Here is a 20,046-nt window from a genome sequence, read left to right as displayed (position 1 = left end):
GGGCTTTGCGGGGAGGGGGGAAGGAGGAGGATTGGCAATAGATGTTAGCTCAGGGCCGGTCTTCCTCAGCAAAAAGAGGAGGATTGGCATGGATGTTAACTCAGGGCTGATCTTGCTCACAAAAAAAAATAATAAATAAAATAGCTATGCCTTTGATCAATTCTTCTTATAACAACAACAAAGGTCTGGATCATCTCCATTTCAAGGATAAAGAAACAAAGAAAAGTTGTAAGTAGCATGCCAAGGGTCACAATAAACAACTTTGTGAAAATTAAAACCAGTGTCCTTAGAATCCCAAGAATTTTTTTTTTTTTATAATTTATTTAGTTTTCCCCCCAAAGCCCCAGTAGATAGTTGTATGTCATAGCTGCACATCCTTCTAGTTGTTGTAAGTGGGACGCGGCCTCAGCATGGCCGGAGAAGCGGTGCGACGTGCGCGCCCGGGATCCGAACCCGGGCTGTGAGCAGCAGAGCAGGCGCACTTAACTGCTAAGCCACGGGGCCGGCCCCAAGAATCCCAAGAATTTAATTCACAGAATCTAATGGCCTGTCAAGCAAAGTATACACGAAAGACAGAATCTAGAGTGTAGGTTTTGTCATCAAGTAAAACAGGATCTTTAAAAGATGATTCTCAAGGGGGGGAAAAATCAAACACCACAAATGTTTTCATTCAGTCCTCAAAGGCCTTTTGGTGTTAAAAATAATTTCTCTTCAGACAGCATTTGAAACATCAGATCGTCTTTTCAGAAATATTTTATAAATAGGTCACAATATTAAATATACTTAAGTCTGACTCATTTCTTGCCAACATATTCAGTTTTACACACTAGGGTTAATTCTTAATTACTAAAGTAGTAGTAGTTATGACACAAGCATTCAGAAATGTGTTCTATAAAATACCTTCATGATGATGATGATCTTCATGATCAATTTGACGATATAAATTTTATTCACAATGTTTATGTTATGTGCAATATCCCATTTTAGGCAATTTTCCTAATAGAAATTTAAAACAAACTTATACAAATATGGATTGGATAAGTCATGGTAAGTCACCAGATTCAAAGTACTTAAGTATCAATTTTTAATAGGTATTTTATTAAAACTTTATAAATACGTATTTCTTTTGAAATAATATAATCTTGTGAAAGTTTTCTTCAAAAAATTACTTCTAATTTTGCATTTCTAAGAATATAAATTGACAAAAATGTAAATGCTTCTGAGTTAAACTTGAAACATCATTATACGTTTATGTTGACTGAGATTTATCATATTTGCAAAAAGTAGGGAAAGATCAAGAATATGTACAGGTTTATATACAAAATGTAAGCTATTTTGAGTAAATAAAAATTCTAAATGCCTGTTTTTGATGAAATGGCTCATCTAAAATAAACAGCAAAATCATCCCTATTTACTGGAAATAATTTTCTCTCAAAATCACAAATATCTGCTTCAATTAACTTCGGTAAATCAACTACACGATCTAATTTAAATATTTCATATGAGAGCTTTCTAACATCCCTATAAAACTGATTGGAATGGGGATCAAGTTAATTATTAATTACTACTTTTAAATTTAGATTACCTCTTTCTAAATATAAAACCTGTATCTAGGAGTTACGAAGTTAATACATAACATCACCAACGTCAGGCATCAATAGGGATGTCAAATGTCCCATACGAATATATTATCCAGATATCTGAAATTTATTTTTTAAAGAACTGCTTCATTTTAGCCATTTAACCAAATATCTCAGTCTTCCTAAACAAATGCCTAATAAAATTTAACATTTTCTGATACTTCAGTGTCATAATGAACAAGTATTATATTGTAATGATGAGGTCCTAGGAGGCAATTTGGATAAACTGAGACATTTAAACAGACTAAATGGTTTTTAATCCTATGATCTCACAGGTCTTCAGATTAAATAATTCATTGTTATAAAGCATCTAACAGAGCCTGTTCTGAATATTAATTCTCTTCCTCTTCAATCTGCTTGGTCTAGCCTCTAACTCCAAGCTTCACCCTCACCCCAGCCTTATTTTTTCAGACCATGAAAACATGAGCTACATATCTTGACCAGATTTTAGGGGAGCTCATGTCTGAACTCAAAATCATTTGGCTTCCCACTATATAACAGTGCTCCTCTAAGCAAAGTGACAAAGGCAGTAAAATGAACAGGTATACTTGTAAGGAATGAAGAGACCAATTTAGATGCAGCAGAAAGTTCCCGATGAACAGTGAAAGGATGAAAAAAAGTAAATAGTGCAGGGAAAGCACTGGGCCCAAGATTAAATTTGGATTTTATCCTATTCACCAGTATTTCTCAAATTGGGTGCCATGGGCATAATGCTGAGTTGCTAGCATTTACTGTTAAAAATTTTAAACTGTATTTTAATTCTGATGCTCCTCCTAAATAAAATTTAAGAATATTCTGAAATCAACTAGACTAGAAGGCCACCTTATAACTTAGGACTGCCTGTCTTTGTGCTTACTACCAAACTGAGCCCAGTGAGCTCTTAAAAGTAGGGTTTTTCCAACTGTTGGTTATGACCTACTGGTGGACCATAAAAGCTGCTCCTGAAAAAATCAAAAGCAGCTTTTAAAAATAAAAATAATAAGGGGCCAGCCAGGTGGCATAATGGTTAAGTGCGCACGCTCCACTTTGGCAGCTCAGGGTTTGCAGGTTCGCATCCCGGTTGCACACCGATGCACCGCCTGTCAAGCCATGCTGTGGCGGCATCCCATATAAAGTAGAGGAAGATGGACATGGATGTTAGCCCAGGGCCAATCTTCCTCAGAAAAAAGAGCAGGATTGGCATTGGATGTTAGCTCAGGGCTAATCTTCCTCACAGAAAAATGAATAAAATAAAATAAATAAATAAAAATAACAAATGAAAATAGAATGCATCACACATAGTAAGGATAAGTACTGTTTTGTGATCATTTTGTTTCGGCATGACAACTAAGCAGTGAAGCAAAAAAGTTACATTTTACTATGACCTGAGGTCAAAAACTTGTAACTCTAAGATCTGTAGACTCACTGTCTTGGATTTCTACAAACTCAAATTTGATAAACATTGTTACAAGCACTGACCCTTCACTGAGGCAGAAGGATAAAAGCTGGATGTTGGGGAATTTCACAAATTGAAAGCAAGCTTAAAAGCAAGTTTATCAGTTAACGAAAAAAAGGCTCAAGATTAGACAAGAACTAGGATACTATTATTAGACTGTATAAGGTAGAGACAACACAAAACATCAAATTCACACCAGGTTTAACATTAACGTAAAGAACCATAGTAAACAGAGGTCATTCCACAAATTTTCCAAAGTTACAGTGATGGAGTGGGATGCCCTTCTTCCATTTAGAGACTGAGATTAGATCGCAGGAATGGAGGGGCCAGCCCAGTGGCGTAGCAGTTAAGTGCGCGTGCTCCGCTGCTGGCAGCCCTGGTTCAGATCCCGGGTGCGCACCGATGCACTGCTTGTCAGGCCATGCTGTGGTGGCGTCCCATATAAAGCAGAGGAAGATGGGCACGGATGTTAGCTCAGAGCTGATCTTCCTCACAAAAGAAAAAAACAAACAAATAAGGAAACGCCTTTTGCCAAGCTAAGAGAAAAGGGACAGTCAGATGTGCTTTGATTACAGAATATGGGTGACAAGAAAGAAAGGAGAGGCAGGCCTACAGAGAGGAAAAATTTCAACTTGACCTATAAAAGTGTCTGGAATTGCAGTGGAGAATAAAGGGAAATGGAACATGTGGTAGAATGTTACAGAAATGGTCCCTAAAGAATCACATGTCAGGCCAGCCCCGTGGCTTAGCAGTTAGGTGCGCGCGCTCCACTACTGGTGGCCCAGGTTCGGATCCCGGGAAGGCACCGACGCACTGCTTCTCCGGCCATGCTGAGGCCGCGTCCCACATACAGCAAGTAAAAGGATGTGCAACTATGACATGCAACTATCTACTGGGGCTTGGGGGGGGGGGGCGGAAGGAGGAGGACTGGCAATAGATGTTAGCTCAGAGCCGGTCTTCCTCAGCAAAAAGAGAAGGATTAGCATGGATGTTAGCTCAGGGCTGATCTTCCTCACAAAAAAAAAAAAAAAAAAAAAAAGAATCACATCTCCCTGTACCCAGGAAAAGGCTAGGTTTGACCACTTGCTGTAGCCAACGGGACCCTGGCGAACATGACATAAGCAGAGGCTTGAAAAGCAGTTATGCAACAGAACTTGCTTTCCTGCTGCCATGTAAAAAAATCCAGGCTACCTTACTAGAGGATAATGGAGCAGAGATGAGCCAACCTAAGTGAGCCCCTCAATCAACCCACCTGACAACCACAAGACATGAGTGAGACTATCTGGGACCATTCAGCCCGAGACGACCTACTAGAACCACCCAATAGACCCAGAGACTTGAGAATAGTAATAAAAATGGCCTTTCTTTTAAAGCCACAAAGTTTTGGGGTAGTTTCGTTATAGCAATAACTGATATAGGATACTTCAAGAAAAACCAAAGGCTGTAACATTCTGAACTTAATTTTATTTCAATACCCCAAACTTCGAAGGGTGAGTCTTCAGGCAATGTAAGCACATATTATCTACACTTACAAGATTAATTAAAATTCCTTGGTTTGGATCCTAAACCCTTAGTCTGGTTCTCATCTACTTTTTCTATTCTATTTTTCATCCCAACCCATATTTTTCTCCAAGATGCCAGTGTGAACAGTTGTTCCATTTCTCTGAGCATTTATTCCCACCCTTTCCACTTCTCTTTGGTTACCCAAATTCATTCAAGACTCAATGTAAATAGTGCTTTCCTTTCTTGCTCAATTGTTAGCTAAATTAAGTAATTTCAAAATGCTCTAGTTCTCTTAATTTACACTCCCTTTATTGTATTTATCACTACATACTTTACTATCTAACACTGTTGCTTACTATTAATATAAGCATCAGATTTTGTAAACTCTTTGAAGGCGGAGATTCACTCCATAAATCTCCACAGCTCCCCTAGTGCTCGCAAACAAGAAGAATTGAAATGTCTGATTAAAATAAATTAAGAGATATACGTAATTAAATTTTAACAAATCATCTGGGCTAAATATATGTACTTAGAGATCATTATATTTTTATAATGTAAAGGGCAAAAAAGGTAACATTTTTCTTCTGAGATGCATTGTGGACTCCCAATGCCAAAAAAGAAACAGTGAATCAAGAGGATCTCCTGGAAAGCAATACATAATTAAAAGTTACATGGAGCATGTGACGAACACATTAATAAAAAGCAAACTTTCCATTTTATAAATGAGGCTATTCACATATTCATTAGTTAATTTTATGAACTGATTTTTGTGTGGCAGTTGGGAAAAATAAGGTAATTTCTCAACTTTGACAGAATCTCAAGGAAAATAAGTACAACATCAGTTTCATATAGTGAACAACATATATTTTCAAAAATCCTTGGTTCTGCATGTTAGTTATATAAGATATTATGAAGGGCAATTGCAGAATACATCTTCTCTTCCCCCATTTTAATTTAGGACCAAAAAGTGTCAAGAAGGAGGCAAGCAAAATTTGGTAAAGTTTTTCTCTGCTAAAATTGGTCTAAGCATATCCTGGAATGTGGAATTTAATATCTCCAGCATGCAATCATACTAATTACGAACATTTAAAAAATTATTTCCCTTGAGCATTACCTAAACTTTTAAAGTTTAAATGACTTATTACTCCCTCAATACCTAAAGTAATTATCACTAATTAACAAGCAAGCCATCTTTTCTTCTGATTTGAAGTGTCCTACAAATTAAGATATCCTCTAATAATCAAAAAAGGGGTCCAGTTTTTTAAGGAAAATGTTTAAGCATTTTCAAAATTCTTGCCACTATAATTAAAGCTAAGCAAAACATACAGATTAACAAATCAACTTGTATTAAACAGATGAAACAAAAATATACAAAGAAATACTTTAAGTACATAACAAATAGTAGCTCTCCTAACAGTTTTAATTTGATTTTTGTTTCTTATACCAATAAGGCACTAACAATAGTTAATAAAAGTACTAAGGTCTAGCTCAAATCCTACCTCTTCAGTAAAGCCTTGTCTGATACCCCAGCCTGAAGTGCTTACTACCTACTTTGAACTCTTTATTGAAATTACTATACATAAAATTAACTTACTCCTCTAAATAGCCACCAATAATTAACTGACTAATTAGACACAGCCATAGACTGGAATTATTATACAGTTTAAAACAGAAAGCCATATAGATTTACACCAGCAGCTACAGAATAATCTCAAAGATTCATTTTTTGGTGAAAAACGCAAAATGCAGTGTATAGTACGTCCTCATCTTTTATTGTTTTTAAAAAAGAGCAAACAGTATTTCTGGAAAAATGCATAAAAAACTACTAGGGGACTGTCTTTGTGGGTGGTGACTGGAGGTCAGGGGTGGGAAAGAGATCAATTTTTCATTATACGCCTTTTCTCAGTGTTTGAATTTTTAAAAAACCATTTCAATGTACTGTATTTTCAATTTAAAAAATAGAGAATAAAAAATAAATCAAATTTGTTAGTTAATGACAGTGTCTTTTGACATCTCTTCAATTGTCATCTTGAAGTGATATTTAAAGCTTACCTTATATCCAACTAGAGTCTCCTATATTTTATATCCCCTAACATCTAAACCTAATCCTTGCATTAAATGATTTCTTAAAAGTACAGAATTTCAATTATATCAAAAGGTCAAATCTCTGCTTTAATCAGGACAATTAACTATGTTGAATTTGCCACCCCCTTTAACCTAGTAAAAGTGAATTGTTTTAGTAATTGTTTAAGTAATTGCTTGTAATTTCTGCTAATGAAGTAGAAATTTTTTTGACCTCTCAAGCTCAGTGTGAATTTACATATGGTTGAAGAGCATTTACCTGGACCTGTTCCAGATTAACTACACTTCTTAAAATGATAACTATTATCTTTTTTTTTTTTTTTAAAGATTTTATTTATTCAGTTTTTTCCCCCCAAAGCCCCAGTAGATAGTTGTATGTCATAGGTTCACATCCTTCTAGTTGCTGTACGTGGGACTCGGCCTCACGTTGGACGGAGAAGTGGTGCCTCGGGGCGCTCCCGGGATCCGAACCCGGGCCGCCAGCATCAGAGCGCGCGCACTTAACCGCTAAGCCACGGAGCCGGCCCGATAACTATTATCTTAACATGAAAAGAACACAATAACTAAAAAAATCTTAATATATTCTTTTTCATTCTGTTCAGTGCTTCTCAAAAGGGCACTGTGGGTCTTTAGGCAGAGGCAAAAATAACAATGAGGGTAAGACTGTCCTGATCACCTCAGAAAATTTAGCATCGATGGCCCATGGACACGAAATGCCAGTATCACATCCCCAGTCATTGCAATGACAAAACAACAGACCCCAGATATTTCAAAATGCCCTCAAAGAGAGAACTGCAGGGGGAGAAAGTACTATGCCCAGGTAAGAAGTATTGCTTACATGAACTAAAGGAGGAAGTGTATGTGTCTATGTATGATATACATACACATTTCCAAAACTACAGTTCCACCTTTTATAAACAATTACCAACCACCAGAAGATAAACGGCCACTAACAATCACAACTCAGCCAGTCATCCAGCTCAGTATATAATGCTGTCAACAAACATCATGCCCCAACAAATCATTCTTCACCTATTACAATGGCTTAACTTTTTGTTTTTCTTTTTGTTTTTTTGTGAGGAAGATCAGCCCTGAGCTAACATCCATGCTAATCCTCCTCTTTTTGCTGAGGAAGACCGGCTCTGAGCTAACATCTATTGCCAATCCTCCTCCTTTTCTTCCCCAAAGCCTCAGTAGATAGTTGCACGTCATAGTTGCACATCCTTCTAGTTGCTGTATGTGGGACGCGGCCTCAGCATGGTCGGAGAAGCGGTGCGTCGGCGCGCCTGGGATCCAAACCCGGGCCGCCAATAGCGGAGCGCTCGCACTTAACCGCTAAGCCACGGGGCCGGCCCAGCTTAACTTTTCAAATGAATAATTATTCTAAAATCCTCTTAGAACAATTCTTCTGTTGAAATACTTCTGTTTAAACTCCCCAAAAAAACCCTGCCATTGTACTGCACTCGTTTCAGAAATAAAAGATATAAATCACAGTTTACTACTATTATCTGTCTACCTTCCTCCAGAGACTGTAGGCTCCTTGAAGCCAGAGACCATGATCACAGTCACACGGCCCATAGTGTAGGTATTCAATAACAATGCTGAATGAGTGAGTGAATACTGGTCCAGTCTAATACAATAAATAGTCAAACAAGTTCCAACTATATTTAATTTCTTATATATGATAATGATCTTGCAACAAATAAATGCAAGAAATTATTTCTGGTAATCCTATATTCTTATTCTAAGTAGATTTTAAGAAAACTAGCAATTCAACTACATTACCCAGATTAAAGCTGGCTTGTAAAGATATAAGGAAATTAAGATTTTTGACAGGCACTCCCATCCCATATATGCATCCTCTACCACCATTCCCCTCCTCCTACTTAAGCTTTAAGTAAATGTTCACATAAATACCTTAAAGTGGGGCATGCTTCCAAGAAGCAAAACAATAAGAAAAATTTACTTAATGTGTCTCATTTCTATTTTACTTCTCAGAACTCAAGAAATGCGTTACTATCCTACCTCATTCAAAAAGAAAGAAAATCTATAAATTAGGAAGTGTAAGCAACTTCTATTTTTGTAGGTTTCACTATATTCTCCAGAGACTCACCTTTTGCTGAGGTAAAAATTCAGAATACAAACATTCATTTTTAAAAATAAATGCAACAATGAAGATTACAAAAGCACTAAGCATCAACAATACTAACTCGGAAGCCCACTAACTCTGACAAATATTTACTATCTTTGCCTTCTTGAAGCATATGAATATCTCAGTTTTACAGGAAAAGCTTAGATGGAAAAAGTTAAATATCTCAAGGTTAGAAACCAAGACAATTTCTAGCACCTAGTATTTCTAGCACTGTTTTCAGATTGCTCCAATAAATTCTATAATTGTTAACCACTGCTTCGCTCCACACGTATCAGAATGTTAAGTAATAATGGCTAGGATACAATTTTAAAGAAATAATTATGTTTCAAGTTACCTCCCATTTGACAAGATCACTAAAACAAATGGGTTACTTTTTAAAAACACACAGAAAATGTTCTAGAGGGGATCAAACATCAGAGACACTGGGGGACGGCCCAGTGGCGTAGTGGTTAAGTTCGCCAGCTTTGGAGGCCCGGGGTTCGCAGGCCGGGATCCATTGACCTAGGCACTGCTTATTGAGCCATGCTGTGACAGGCATCCCATATATAAAGTAGAGGAGGATGGGCACGGATGTTAGCTCAGGGCCAATCTTCCTCAGGAGGAAAAAAAAAATCAGAGACACTGTACCTATTCAAATAATGGAGATCACTTTTAAATGTATTTAAATTATTGTGGGATTTCAGTGCATGAAATATTTCATTATTTTTGAAATCCACAACCCAGCATTTATTATTGCTTCATGTAACACTGGTTACTAAAAACAATTTACGTGTTGTAAGACTAACCACTTAAAACTAATACAGGAAACTTTTATACTGAGAAATAAAGAATGCTGTTTCATCCACTAAACAATATTTATGATGTTGTACACCCTCAAAAAAGCCCAACTTGCATGAGACTCCATTTTCCCAGAATTATTAATCCTGCTTATAAATATTGCTGGCCAAGAGTATTTACAGTCATTAGCACGAAACCCATCAATGGACACTGTTATCTGAAAAACGTCTTTCAGCAAAGCTAGACTTGAATACTTTTCACTGATTAAAAGGCTGACTTTACCTATAAATGTAAGACTTGCTTTTATGGTATCTTACTGAAGTTTTTTTATATCTAAAATAAATCTTTATATCTAAAAGACCAATTAAGAATGAGTAAGTACTGCCAGAGTAGTGAAATTGGCAAATTTCAACAATTCCTTAAAACTAGGATTCAAAGGAATGACAGAATCTCTAATTTTGCCATAGATACTCAGAGCTGTTACCTTAAGTGGGGATCCTGCACGTTGCATATACTCCTAGACAAGTCACCACTTGATCTCACAAAGTTTTTTTTTTAAGATAATGAACGACCACCAAATAATTAGCGACAATAATGTGCATACAGCAATGGAGAATTTTTTGTATGGTATAAAGGAAAGATTTCAGAACTTGGAGGCTAAAATTAAGTTAAAATGTAATCTACTCTGAAATGCTAAAATGGTCCACCATTGTTCGACCTTAAATTCAATCTTTCCAAAACAACTTCTCTATAATGATACAAGGTAACTCTAAATGTGACCTGTATAAATTGTGTCTTTTTCCTCCTCAAGAAGACAGTCTAACCAAAATCTTCAGCATAACCAGCAGCAGCACCTTGAAATTTCAAACATAACTGGAGAGTTTGTAATCAAGTCCAAATGTAGACCCAAACTCTCCGACTTCTATCAAGCAAACAGTGCTATTAATATTCCAAACCCTGGTTAGAAGGCAATTACTGGAAAGCAATGTCCTTGTGCAAGAGAAGGAAGGAAAGGTCTGAAACTGACCTGAGTACAGGTCCACAAGAAGCTCAGTCCTCTCCGTTTCACCAGGAGGCGAAATAGGGAAGGCTCCAAGTAACACGGGGATGGGGAGATGGGGAAGGAAAGGCAAAAGAAATCGCACTTCTCGAAGGGGGAAAGCAAGATAGAAGTGGACTGGAAAAGCCGGCCCACGGAGCCATTCGAGCCTAGGATACATATACAAGAGCAACTCGTCTCCACCGACGAGAGCAACCTTTACCATCGAAGTGGTGCACCAACCAAGCAAAGGCAGGGAGGGACAACCTCCGCGCCCCCCACTCCCGAACGTCTCGCCCAGCTAAAAGGGGTCGGCGGGGACTGCTCCTCGGAACATCAACAAAGGCCCCTTCAGTTCTAAGGCGAAACTCGAACAACAAAGGCCCGGAGACAGGGAGGATGGGGCCGGGGGCGGGACGGATGAACGCAGGGGGAAGCAAAGGAATCAAACCAGTGGGGGCGGAGGCCCGTCGGAGTGGGAAACAGGCGCAGAGGCGGGGGGCGCGGTAATCCCCAGTGCACAATAAGAGGAGGAGGAAGAAGAGGACCTGGCCTCCATTCCTCCTCACCCGCTCCCTGCGGCGGAGAGGGCTCCAGTCCTCGCCGTCTGCATCTCCTCTGCCTCGGGGACCGCGCAGTCCCCACTTCGGGGAAGGAAAGGGGAGGGGGATTTTCCGCCCTGACCACAACTCCCTTCCCCCAGCCGGGAGCCGCCGACAACAACCGCCACAACGGCATCCACACAAAGGCGCCTTCCTCGTCCTCCCCGCTCCCGCCCGGGCGGCGGCGCCGACTACGCCAAGGCCGCGACGACCACCGCTCGGCCGCCAGGCGCTCGCTCGCCCTCTTCCCCCTCTGGCGGGGGGAAAGGGGGAGGGGACCCCCGGGCGCCCTCACCTGGCACAGCTGCTGACAGTAGTCCGTGGCCGCTTCCACGGCCGGCACCCGGCTCTCCCGCAGCTGCCGCTCCAGCTCCTGGAGCCGCTCGCCCAGGCGCTGCAGCTCCGCGACGCAGCCGCCTCCGCCGCAACTCAACCTCTCCTGCTCGGCCTCTTCGTCCGCCATCTTCACACCCCGCTCCGTCGCGTACGCACCTGGGTCACGTGATAACACAATGCCACGTTCGGCGGGGTCACGTGCCGGGCGCGCTCGCACGCCGCCGAGCACGTACAAAGGGCCCGGCGGGGAGGATGGGGGGGCGGGGAGAGTGGCGCGAGGGAGCCGGAGGGAGGTGAAGGGAAGGGGAAAGGAGGAGGGCGGGGTCCGGGCGGTGCGGAAAACCGCGGTTTACTTACCCCGCGCGGGAAGTGGGCAGCGGCGGCCGAAAGGGGCGGGTCGGTGGAGGCCTGTTCTCGGTCACGTGGGCGCCGCAAAGGGGGGAAACGCCTGGGGAGGGGCTGCCCTCTCGAGCGTCCTGATCCCGGCGTGACTTTCCCCCGTCCCCGAAGTCGTCTTACGGACATATGCCCCGGCTCCCCAAGAGGAAGGATGAGGGAGAGCTCTGGGTGGGCTGGGGCAATGGCTGCTTTTGCGGTTGGCCTGCAGGCAGGCCAGAGGCAGGGGAAGACGGAGAAGGTAAAACCCACCCATGGACCACGAGCGTGAGAGCCAAAGCGGGACTATGAACTGTCAAAATTGCTTCTGACTTCTCACCAGGCGAGGGAGGAGGAAACTAGTGCCTGGGGTACCAGATCTCGTCCCACTCGGCTCTCCTCTTCAGCCCCAAGACCGCCTCTCCCCTGGAAACACAATCTCTAGGGGGTGGAGGCGACAAAGAAAAATAACAATTGGATCAAAGAATGAGGTTCAAATCCTCACTCTGGAGAACGGGGCAAACTCATGAAAAGCATAGCTTAAAAGATTTCAGACTGAAATTGTGGACGTCGTAACCAGATAACTTTTAAACCACGAAAACATTTCCAGAATAAGTGATAGCCAACTAATCTGTTTCACCGCAGTTTAAGACTCTTGGTCCTACACACTACAGAAATCACCATCACTGAAAACACACTATATATGAAAGCTCTTAAAAAGAAAGTAGGTCAAGAAAAAAAAAAAATCAGCATTAAGGACTCCATTAAAAATCACAACGGAGGAGGGGAAATGGATGCTAAAATAAAAAGACAGCGTTATCAAGAATTTATTATAAATTCAGCACCATTTTTCCTAGTGCTGCAATAGAGATGGCATTCTGAACCATATTTTATTTACAACCTGGAAGGAATGAATATTTGGCACTTGAACAAAACAGAAGAGGTACTACAAAAATTCAAGTGCTTAACCCTGAAGTTCAGAGTAAATGAATATTTTGTTACCAGTAGAAAATTAGACAAGAAACCTGCTTACAACTGAAGGGTCTACAGAAATTCAGAAACAATGATATTGATGAGGTACCTAGTCTTTTTACTATCATATTCCAAGTGAAGTATATTTTTCTAGTACATTTAAAATAAAAAGAATTCCTATTGTGTGCAGCTTCCTCTTCAAGAGATTTCTAGCATTAATAGAAAGTGTTCTAGATAGTATATTGTCCAGAATGAATGTTTTGTAATGCATCAGTGGTGGTGATGTTTTTTAAGTGCCATTTTATAAGGTGAGTGGGCACAACTGAACCCCTTATGAAAAACAGTATCAGCTAAAATATTAGTGCAACATATGTGTACTGATATTACATATTAACAAGACAGCTTCTTTAAATATTTACTCATGGAAGGGGGGTACATTCAAAGGCGAAGGAGCAAGGATATAAAAGGATCACTGAGAGCTGAAAAAGCAACAATTAAGGCAGCTAATGGATTTTCATATTTGCAGCTCATGTTCCCAAGTAAAGTATTTTAGATATCCAAACCAGGTTTCTCCAATTTATGTTATTTTAGGATGCCACTGAAAATATAAAGAGTGAGAAATACAAGATAAGCCAAAAGTACCCGTAAATCCAAGGACAGATACTGTATCGAAGGTTAGCAAGGCACATTTTTTACTTCAAGTATAATAGCTTACACCACATCACATCTAATTAAAAGAAAGGAAAACATATCCAAAGAGAAACATATTCAAATATTGATTTAAAAAAAAATAGCCTGAGAATGTAGGTCATTCCCACCTACTGGCCATGATAGCCCTAAAACCAAGGAGACTTGAATAGCAAACTGATTCTGAGCACTATTACTGTCTTGCAAATGTCCCTCTGCATGGACAACTAAGTCCTTCACTTTCATTAGGTATCTTTGAGCCCTACCTCCCTCTTCATTCATTCCTCTGTTTTAGATCCTACAGAAATGAGTGGGGTTATTATTTCATAATCATTTATTGAGTACTTATGGGCAGGCACTGCTTGGTTTGGGCAAATCAAAGATGAATAAAAACTATCCCTGCCTTGAGGGAGCTTCCAGTTTTGTGCAAGAGTGACCTGCAGTGGCAATACATACAATATGACAAGTGTCCTATTATGAAAATGCATGTAGATTCGACTCAGAACACCACAGTAGTCTGACTAAGGTGCTGAATAGAATGTCCACCGGATCTCTACAATAGCGCAGGTTTTTAATTCAATGAGAAGCATTGGAAATACTATCCCCTTGACAGATCGACCTTGTCTTGGAGATCTCAGAAATCTCATTCTTGTCCACAGAAAAGGTGTATCAACAAGTACATATGACTTATGTACTAAGTCCATTTTTTTTTTTTAAATACCAAACAGTCAGTTCGTGGGAATCATGACACACATACACACGCGCACACATACACCTACTTACTGAGACGTTCCTGGGGGGATTCGGAGGCCCGGTCCATTGAGAAAACAAGAATAAGCCCCAGGCCCAAGAGACTGCGTCTCTGGGGAACTCAGTGTCTGCGCCGCGAGTGCCTGTGCCCATTTTGGACACAGCGCGACTGCTATGAACATGATATAATCATATGGACCTTCAGTCCCAAGAGACTCTGGGAGACTGAAATAGACCTCTAACCCACCCCTGCGATCAATAAAGCTGGGGAGACCCTAGGGGAGGAGACAGACGTGTCTGCATCCGTGCCGCGCGTGCCTGTCTGCTTCACGAGTTCCCCGGGATGCCCCGGCTCGCATTACGCTGGTGCACATTTTGTCCCTAGAATTCTTGAAACAGCAAGGCCTAGGGGCAGGAAGGGAGCCGGGTTGTGCCCGCTAGCAGAGCCAGGGGCCCGCGCCAGGGAGGCAGCGAGAGTGGCGTTTGCAGGCGACAAAATCATTTAGGGCTGAGGCCGAGCATGTCCTTCCGACCCCGGGCCCCGGCCCCAGCACGCGGGGAGACGGCGCGAGGCCGGGAGGTGGAGGAGAGCGCGCGCCGCCCTCGAGCGGCTGTTTCTCCCTTCTCGGGCTCTCTCCCTAGGCCCTGGCCACCAAGAAGGTCCGTAGGGCTGGAAGCGGGCGGAGGCTGGCTCCGCTCTGCTCTGCTAACCGTGTCTGCAGATCCCCACTTGGCCGACGCCCCACTGGGCTCCCCCGGCCGCAGCCCGGCGCTCGCTCGCCCGGCAGCCGCGCGGGTGCTCGCGTCCTCGGTCCCGGGGCCGCCGCCGCGCGCACGCTAGCGAACCCAGGCCCAGCAGCCGCAGCCCCGGCATTTGCCGCCGTGGCTTTTCCACCCAGCGCTGCGGATCAAGCCCCCAGAGCGACTGTGGCTCCTGGCCCGGGAGCAGCGGACGCCCCGGGCCTCCAGGCAGAGAGATGCTGGAGCCTCTCCAGGGCGCAGCGGGGCGCCGGGCCTCCTGTAACCGACCGGGCAAGGATGCTCGAGTCTGTCCTGCGGAGGCCGCGACGCGGGCACTGCTGCCTGTTCTCGCAGGCTCAACCTGCTCTCTTCCAAAGGGCTGGGCGGCCGGCCCCAGACAGGCCGCCTCCTGAATCTCGGAGATGAGGGCTGGAGTCTGTCTGGGGTCCAGCTCAGTAGAAAGTCTTCGAGTCTGGGAAACACTGCTGTGCCCACAGACGCAAAGAGGGAGCATGGGTTGAAGCTCTATGGAATCGGTTAAAAATACACCACAATTTTCTAAGGAAGACATTTTCCTTGAGAAGAACAGCTAAGGGAGTCAAAAAAAAAAAAATGTTGAAAACGTGAGGCAGGTGCCGTGCCACATATTGAAATGATGCCAAAGGCACTGGAAACGTTGGATCCACAATTAAAAGGATTAATTTTAGTCCTTGAGTTCTTCCCAGAAAGAAGATAGCATATATATTTAAACGAACAAGTAATTCAATGAGGAGGGATATATTATATAATATATATAGATATATTATATAATATATAATAATATTGCTTATTTGGATATTTTTTTCTTGCCATATAAGAAAAAGGCAAGTGTGAATGAAAAAGAGTAATAACATTTTAAGGAAAATGCTTTTAACAGAGCCTCAATTATTCAAACATAAATTAGCCAAGGTGAAAATAATCATGAAATAAAGCAAAATAAAATCTTGGAAGCATAATTGGTATATCTATCTCTACAGAGAATCCTTGAGTTGGTTCACAGCATCTCTCCAAAGAAGCAAAGAAAGAAATATAGAAAATACCTTTCTTTTCTTATATTTCTAAGTTTTAATTGCTGTATCTCATTTACCTCATTGGAAGTCCATCAGAGAATATCACTTTTGTGGCATCTGGATTTTTAAAAATAAGACTGTCAAAGTGTGGCAAACTTGGAAATGCATAGATCTCTCTTCCCGTTTTAGGACATCAACTTCTTAGGAGTTTTGCTGAATTCCATTATACTTATAGTGTATTCTTCAATATAATAATGAGAACAATAATAATTACATTAATATCTATTTGAGTATTTAGTGTTCTCTTCATAAACTGGACCAGGATCAATGCCATCAAGCACTTATCCTCTATCACACCTTTACAGAAATGTTCTCATACTCACTGTTCCTCTTCCCACATCCTCACCCTCCTGAGTTCCTCTCTACCCAGGGCTCTTCTGTGAAGTCTTCCTTTGTCAGCTTGGGAGGAGTGAAGGCTGGGTACAAGATCTGTTGCCAGAGTAGATTTGACTGGTTTGTTCTAGTTTCCCTAAGCCCCACTTCCCATACAGAAATAACCACTCTTTAAAACTCCTGTAGCTTGGATTCACTACTTACTCTGTTTTGATTTGGAATCTGTCGTCTTGCCTTTTGTTACAGTTAGTCTATAGATGAGCCTCGCTCATGAGCCTGTAAGCCCTTTGAGGGGAGAGACTGAGTCTTCTTTTTTTTTATAATTTTATTTATTTATTTATTTTTTCCCCCAAAGCCCCAGTAGATAGTTGCGTGTCATAGCTGCACATCCTTCTAGTTGCTGTATGTGGGACGCGGCCTCAGCATGGCAGGAGAAGTGGTGTGTCGGTGTGCGCCCAGGATCCGAACTCGGGCTGCCAGCAGCGGAGCGCACACACCCAACCGCTAAGCCATGGGGCCGGCCCAAGAGACTGAGTCTTCTATCCAGCCTCCTTTCTCTAATACCCTTTGGTACATTGCAAGGTAATACGTGTAATAAGTAGTCAATAAATGCCCATTACACTAAATTCAATTCAGTTTATGTTTGGCAATCATAGATATGGACTTATACTTATGCTCATTATTATCTAAAATATCCTAGACTCTATAGGGAGATCACACTGTCTCCAAACTTTAGGAGCTTATTTACAGCTGTCTTTCAAATATTTTGGGAATCTATGTTTTATCAATAAAATTATCTATAATCAAAAGTTATAACAAGTAAAATCAAAAGAAGACAAGATATATGCTCAGTTATTACACTGTAACAGATGAACTGCAAAAATGTGTGCTCTAGCTTTCTCACAAACTTAATCTGTGCTTTAGGACTAATTTAATTTTGTCTTTGTTCTTACAATTTGTTACATATTGATTTTTTGTTGTCTTCTTGAGAGATTTTAAATTTTCCATCCAATTGTTTACTTAACATGACTGAATCTTTTCTCAATTTCTTCACCTTGAGTTTACCCACTAACATCTAGTGCATTGCTTAGTATGGGCCCTTACTACCTTCCTAGAAATCTAAGGAGAAAATAACTATAAGGAGATTATCTCTGAGTCCAGATAGGACTTGTTCTTCAGGATCTGAATTATCTTAGAGTAGAGCCTCTCAAACTTTAGTGTGTGTAAAGATCTCTTGGACAATTCGACTTAAATGCAGATTCTCAGGCCACACCTCTAGAAAGTCTGATTCTGTAGCCTGGGGTTGGGCCCTGGAAACCTGCATTTCTAACCATCACTTCAGGATCCTTCAGATCATACTGTTTTAGACCTGTAGTTGTCTAATCCTGCCTTCCCTCCAACTCATGGCCCTTGCATCAATTTTGTAAAAAATGGCTAAACATCCTTCTTGCTCCACCCACCAGTGGGCACAAACTACTTTTTAAAAAGTTATAGCCAACTCTTCATAATTTGTTCTAATCATCTTAATTATTTGAAGTCTTTGTTTTGTGAATCATTTGGATTCTAAGCCCCTGGTTCAATGCTAGGCAACATAGTAGGTGTGTTCTCAATAAATGTGCATTTTTCAACCCCTTCCTCATGGATTCTCTAGTGAGGCTGCTTGTTGAAGACAAGAACTTGATTACTTCTTTACAGCTCTATCAGAAGAGTTGTGAAAGGATAAGATGAAGAGAGTTCAAAACTTTCCCTGTATTTATCTGCTCTGATAAAATGCATTTTTCTTTTTATATGAGTAAGGGTTTGTGGAGAGAGAAGAAAGATAATTTAAAATTTGATTTGTAAATTCCAAATATCCATAAGTCCAATAGTTCCTATAATTGGTAATTAGGTGCCATTAATTTTAAAATTATAAACATAATTCGTGTTTGGGTAAAAATTTCAGGCAGTAAAGAAAGGCATAAAATAAAAAATAAAAGTCTTCCTCCATTCCTGACCTCTAGTTGCACCCTGTCAGTAGACTCAGTAATACCATGTTAATCCTGAAGAATTTTCTTCTGCATATATAAGCATTTGTATGTATGTCACCACTCCACTTTCTTAAACAAATTGATTCATACCGCTCTTTTGGACAGTTTTCCATTTTGCTTTTTCCCTTAGTAATTCATTTAAAAATCTTTCTATATCAGCATTATTTTTAATGGCCATATGGTATTCCACGGTATAAATGAAGGTAATTAAATTAAGTATTTCACTGACAAGCAATTAGTTTATTTCCTTTTTTTTTTTTTTTTTGCTATAAAAATGCTGCAATGACCTTCCTTGTGCATATATCTGATTATTTAAGCAAGCAAATAACCATGGGATAAACTGCCCCACAAGGCATTGTTGGATTAAGAGCAATGTGTGATTTAGTTTAGTCAGATGTTGCCCAATTGCCCTCCCAAAATGTTGGACCAACTTAGAGTCCCATCAACAGTGTAGAAAAGAGCCTGTTTTCCAGAAATCCTGAGTCGAACTGTGTTTTGTCAAACTTTTAAAGCAATTTCATAGTTTAAAAATAATCTCATTTTGATGAGCATTTCTTAAATTTTGGATCAAATTAAGCAGCACCTTTTGACTTGTTTATTGCTCCTATTAATTTATGAAGAATATAATCAATTAAAATCAAACTATTTTAAGCAATTTTTAACTCTGTATAACTCTAATTCATGGAACTCTAAGAAGTTCCATGAATATACTGTGCTTAAAATTGTTTATTAATTTAGATGTTAAAATATACTCTTAAAGGGATAACTTATACTCTTAAGTCAATAGAGGAATAGTAAGACGGAGCTAATTTTTCTTCGTTATTTAATATTTCTGCCAATAGAATGGCTTTCTGGTATATTATTCCCCTTTTGAGTTAGTGACAATAGGTAACTGGCTTGATTTCTAGTAAGAGATACTTATTTTATGCATGAAATATGCAGTGAAACAAGGAGGTAACTTCCTTTACCTTTGCCCAGGATGCCCGAGTCTTGCTGTCATTTCCATTCCACTGTAGGGTTTCCTTCTTTGGTGCTCTGCCCTATTTCAAGTGTAGAAAGTAACAGAACACTTACAAACACTCAACTGTCTGCAGCTTTGGTGCATCATTTAGAAAGCAAGAATCATTTCGCACCCAGCACTGACTGGCACAACACAGCCAGGGTGTAAAGCTGAAAGGAGGAACCATGAGAAATTTATGTTTTCTCTTTGCTTGGGTTTCCTGTCAAACGCATAAAACCAGAACTTAAAAACGAACCAAACGTGATTCAAACGAACTTTCAAGATTAAAGTAAAAACATTATTTTTTAACTTCCAAATGATCAGTATGTACTGCTCCTCACAGAATTATTAGAGACTGCTCTGTGCATATTTATTTGAGGTTATAAGGCTATAACCACGAAAACTAGTTTTATGATAAACTCAATCTTTTAGAGTATTTTGCATCTTTCATATACTTGAGCTATTTAATATGAGAAGCCAAAGACT

The 20,046-nt window shown here is 40.6% G+C and overlaps 1 protein-coding gene across 2 annotated transcripts in view; it reads right to left on the bottom strand.

The window, feature by feature from the left end:
- The window catches only part of ZNF292 (zinc finger protein 292), a 95,390-nt gene extending 83,078 nt beyond the window's left edge, over positions 1 to 12,312 (bottom strand). The window contains exons 1-2 of one of the 2 annotated variants that reach the window (XM_004422098.3): positions 11,924 to 12,312; positions 11,526 to 11,722 (exon numbers count right to left, since the gene is read on the bottom strand). In XM_004422098.3, coding sequence (XP_004422155.1) covers positions 11,526 to 11,693 — 168 coding nt within the window. In that variant the 5' untranslated portion in view covers positions 11,694 to 11,722; positions 11,924 to 12,312. Of the gene's footprint in view, positions 1 to 11,525; positions 11,724 to 11,923 lie in introns of those variants that run through there. The other variant, XM_087443853.1, reaches the window with a different exon arrangement.
- Between the last annotated feature and the right edge of the window lie 7,734 nt (positions 12,313 to 20,046).

The sequence above is a fragment of the Ceratotherium simum genome, chromosome 19 (assembly GCF_057802395.1).
Source record: "Ceratotherium simum simum isolate JZ-2026a chromosome 19, ASM5780239v1, whole genome shotgun sequence".
NCBI classification, from domain to species: Eukaryota; Metazoa; Chordata; class Mammalia; order Perissodactyla; family Rhinocerotidae; genus Ceratotherium; species Ceratotherium simum.
The sequence above is the reverse complement of the archived record's forward strand: the minus strand, read 5'-3'. Positions and strand labels throughout refer to the sequence as shown.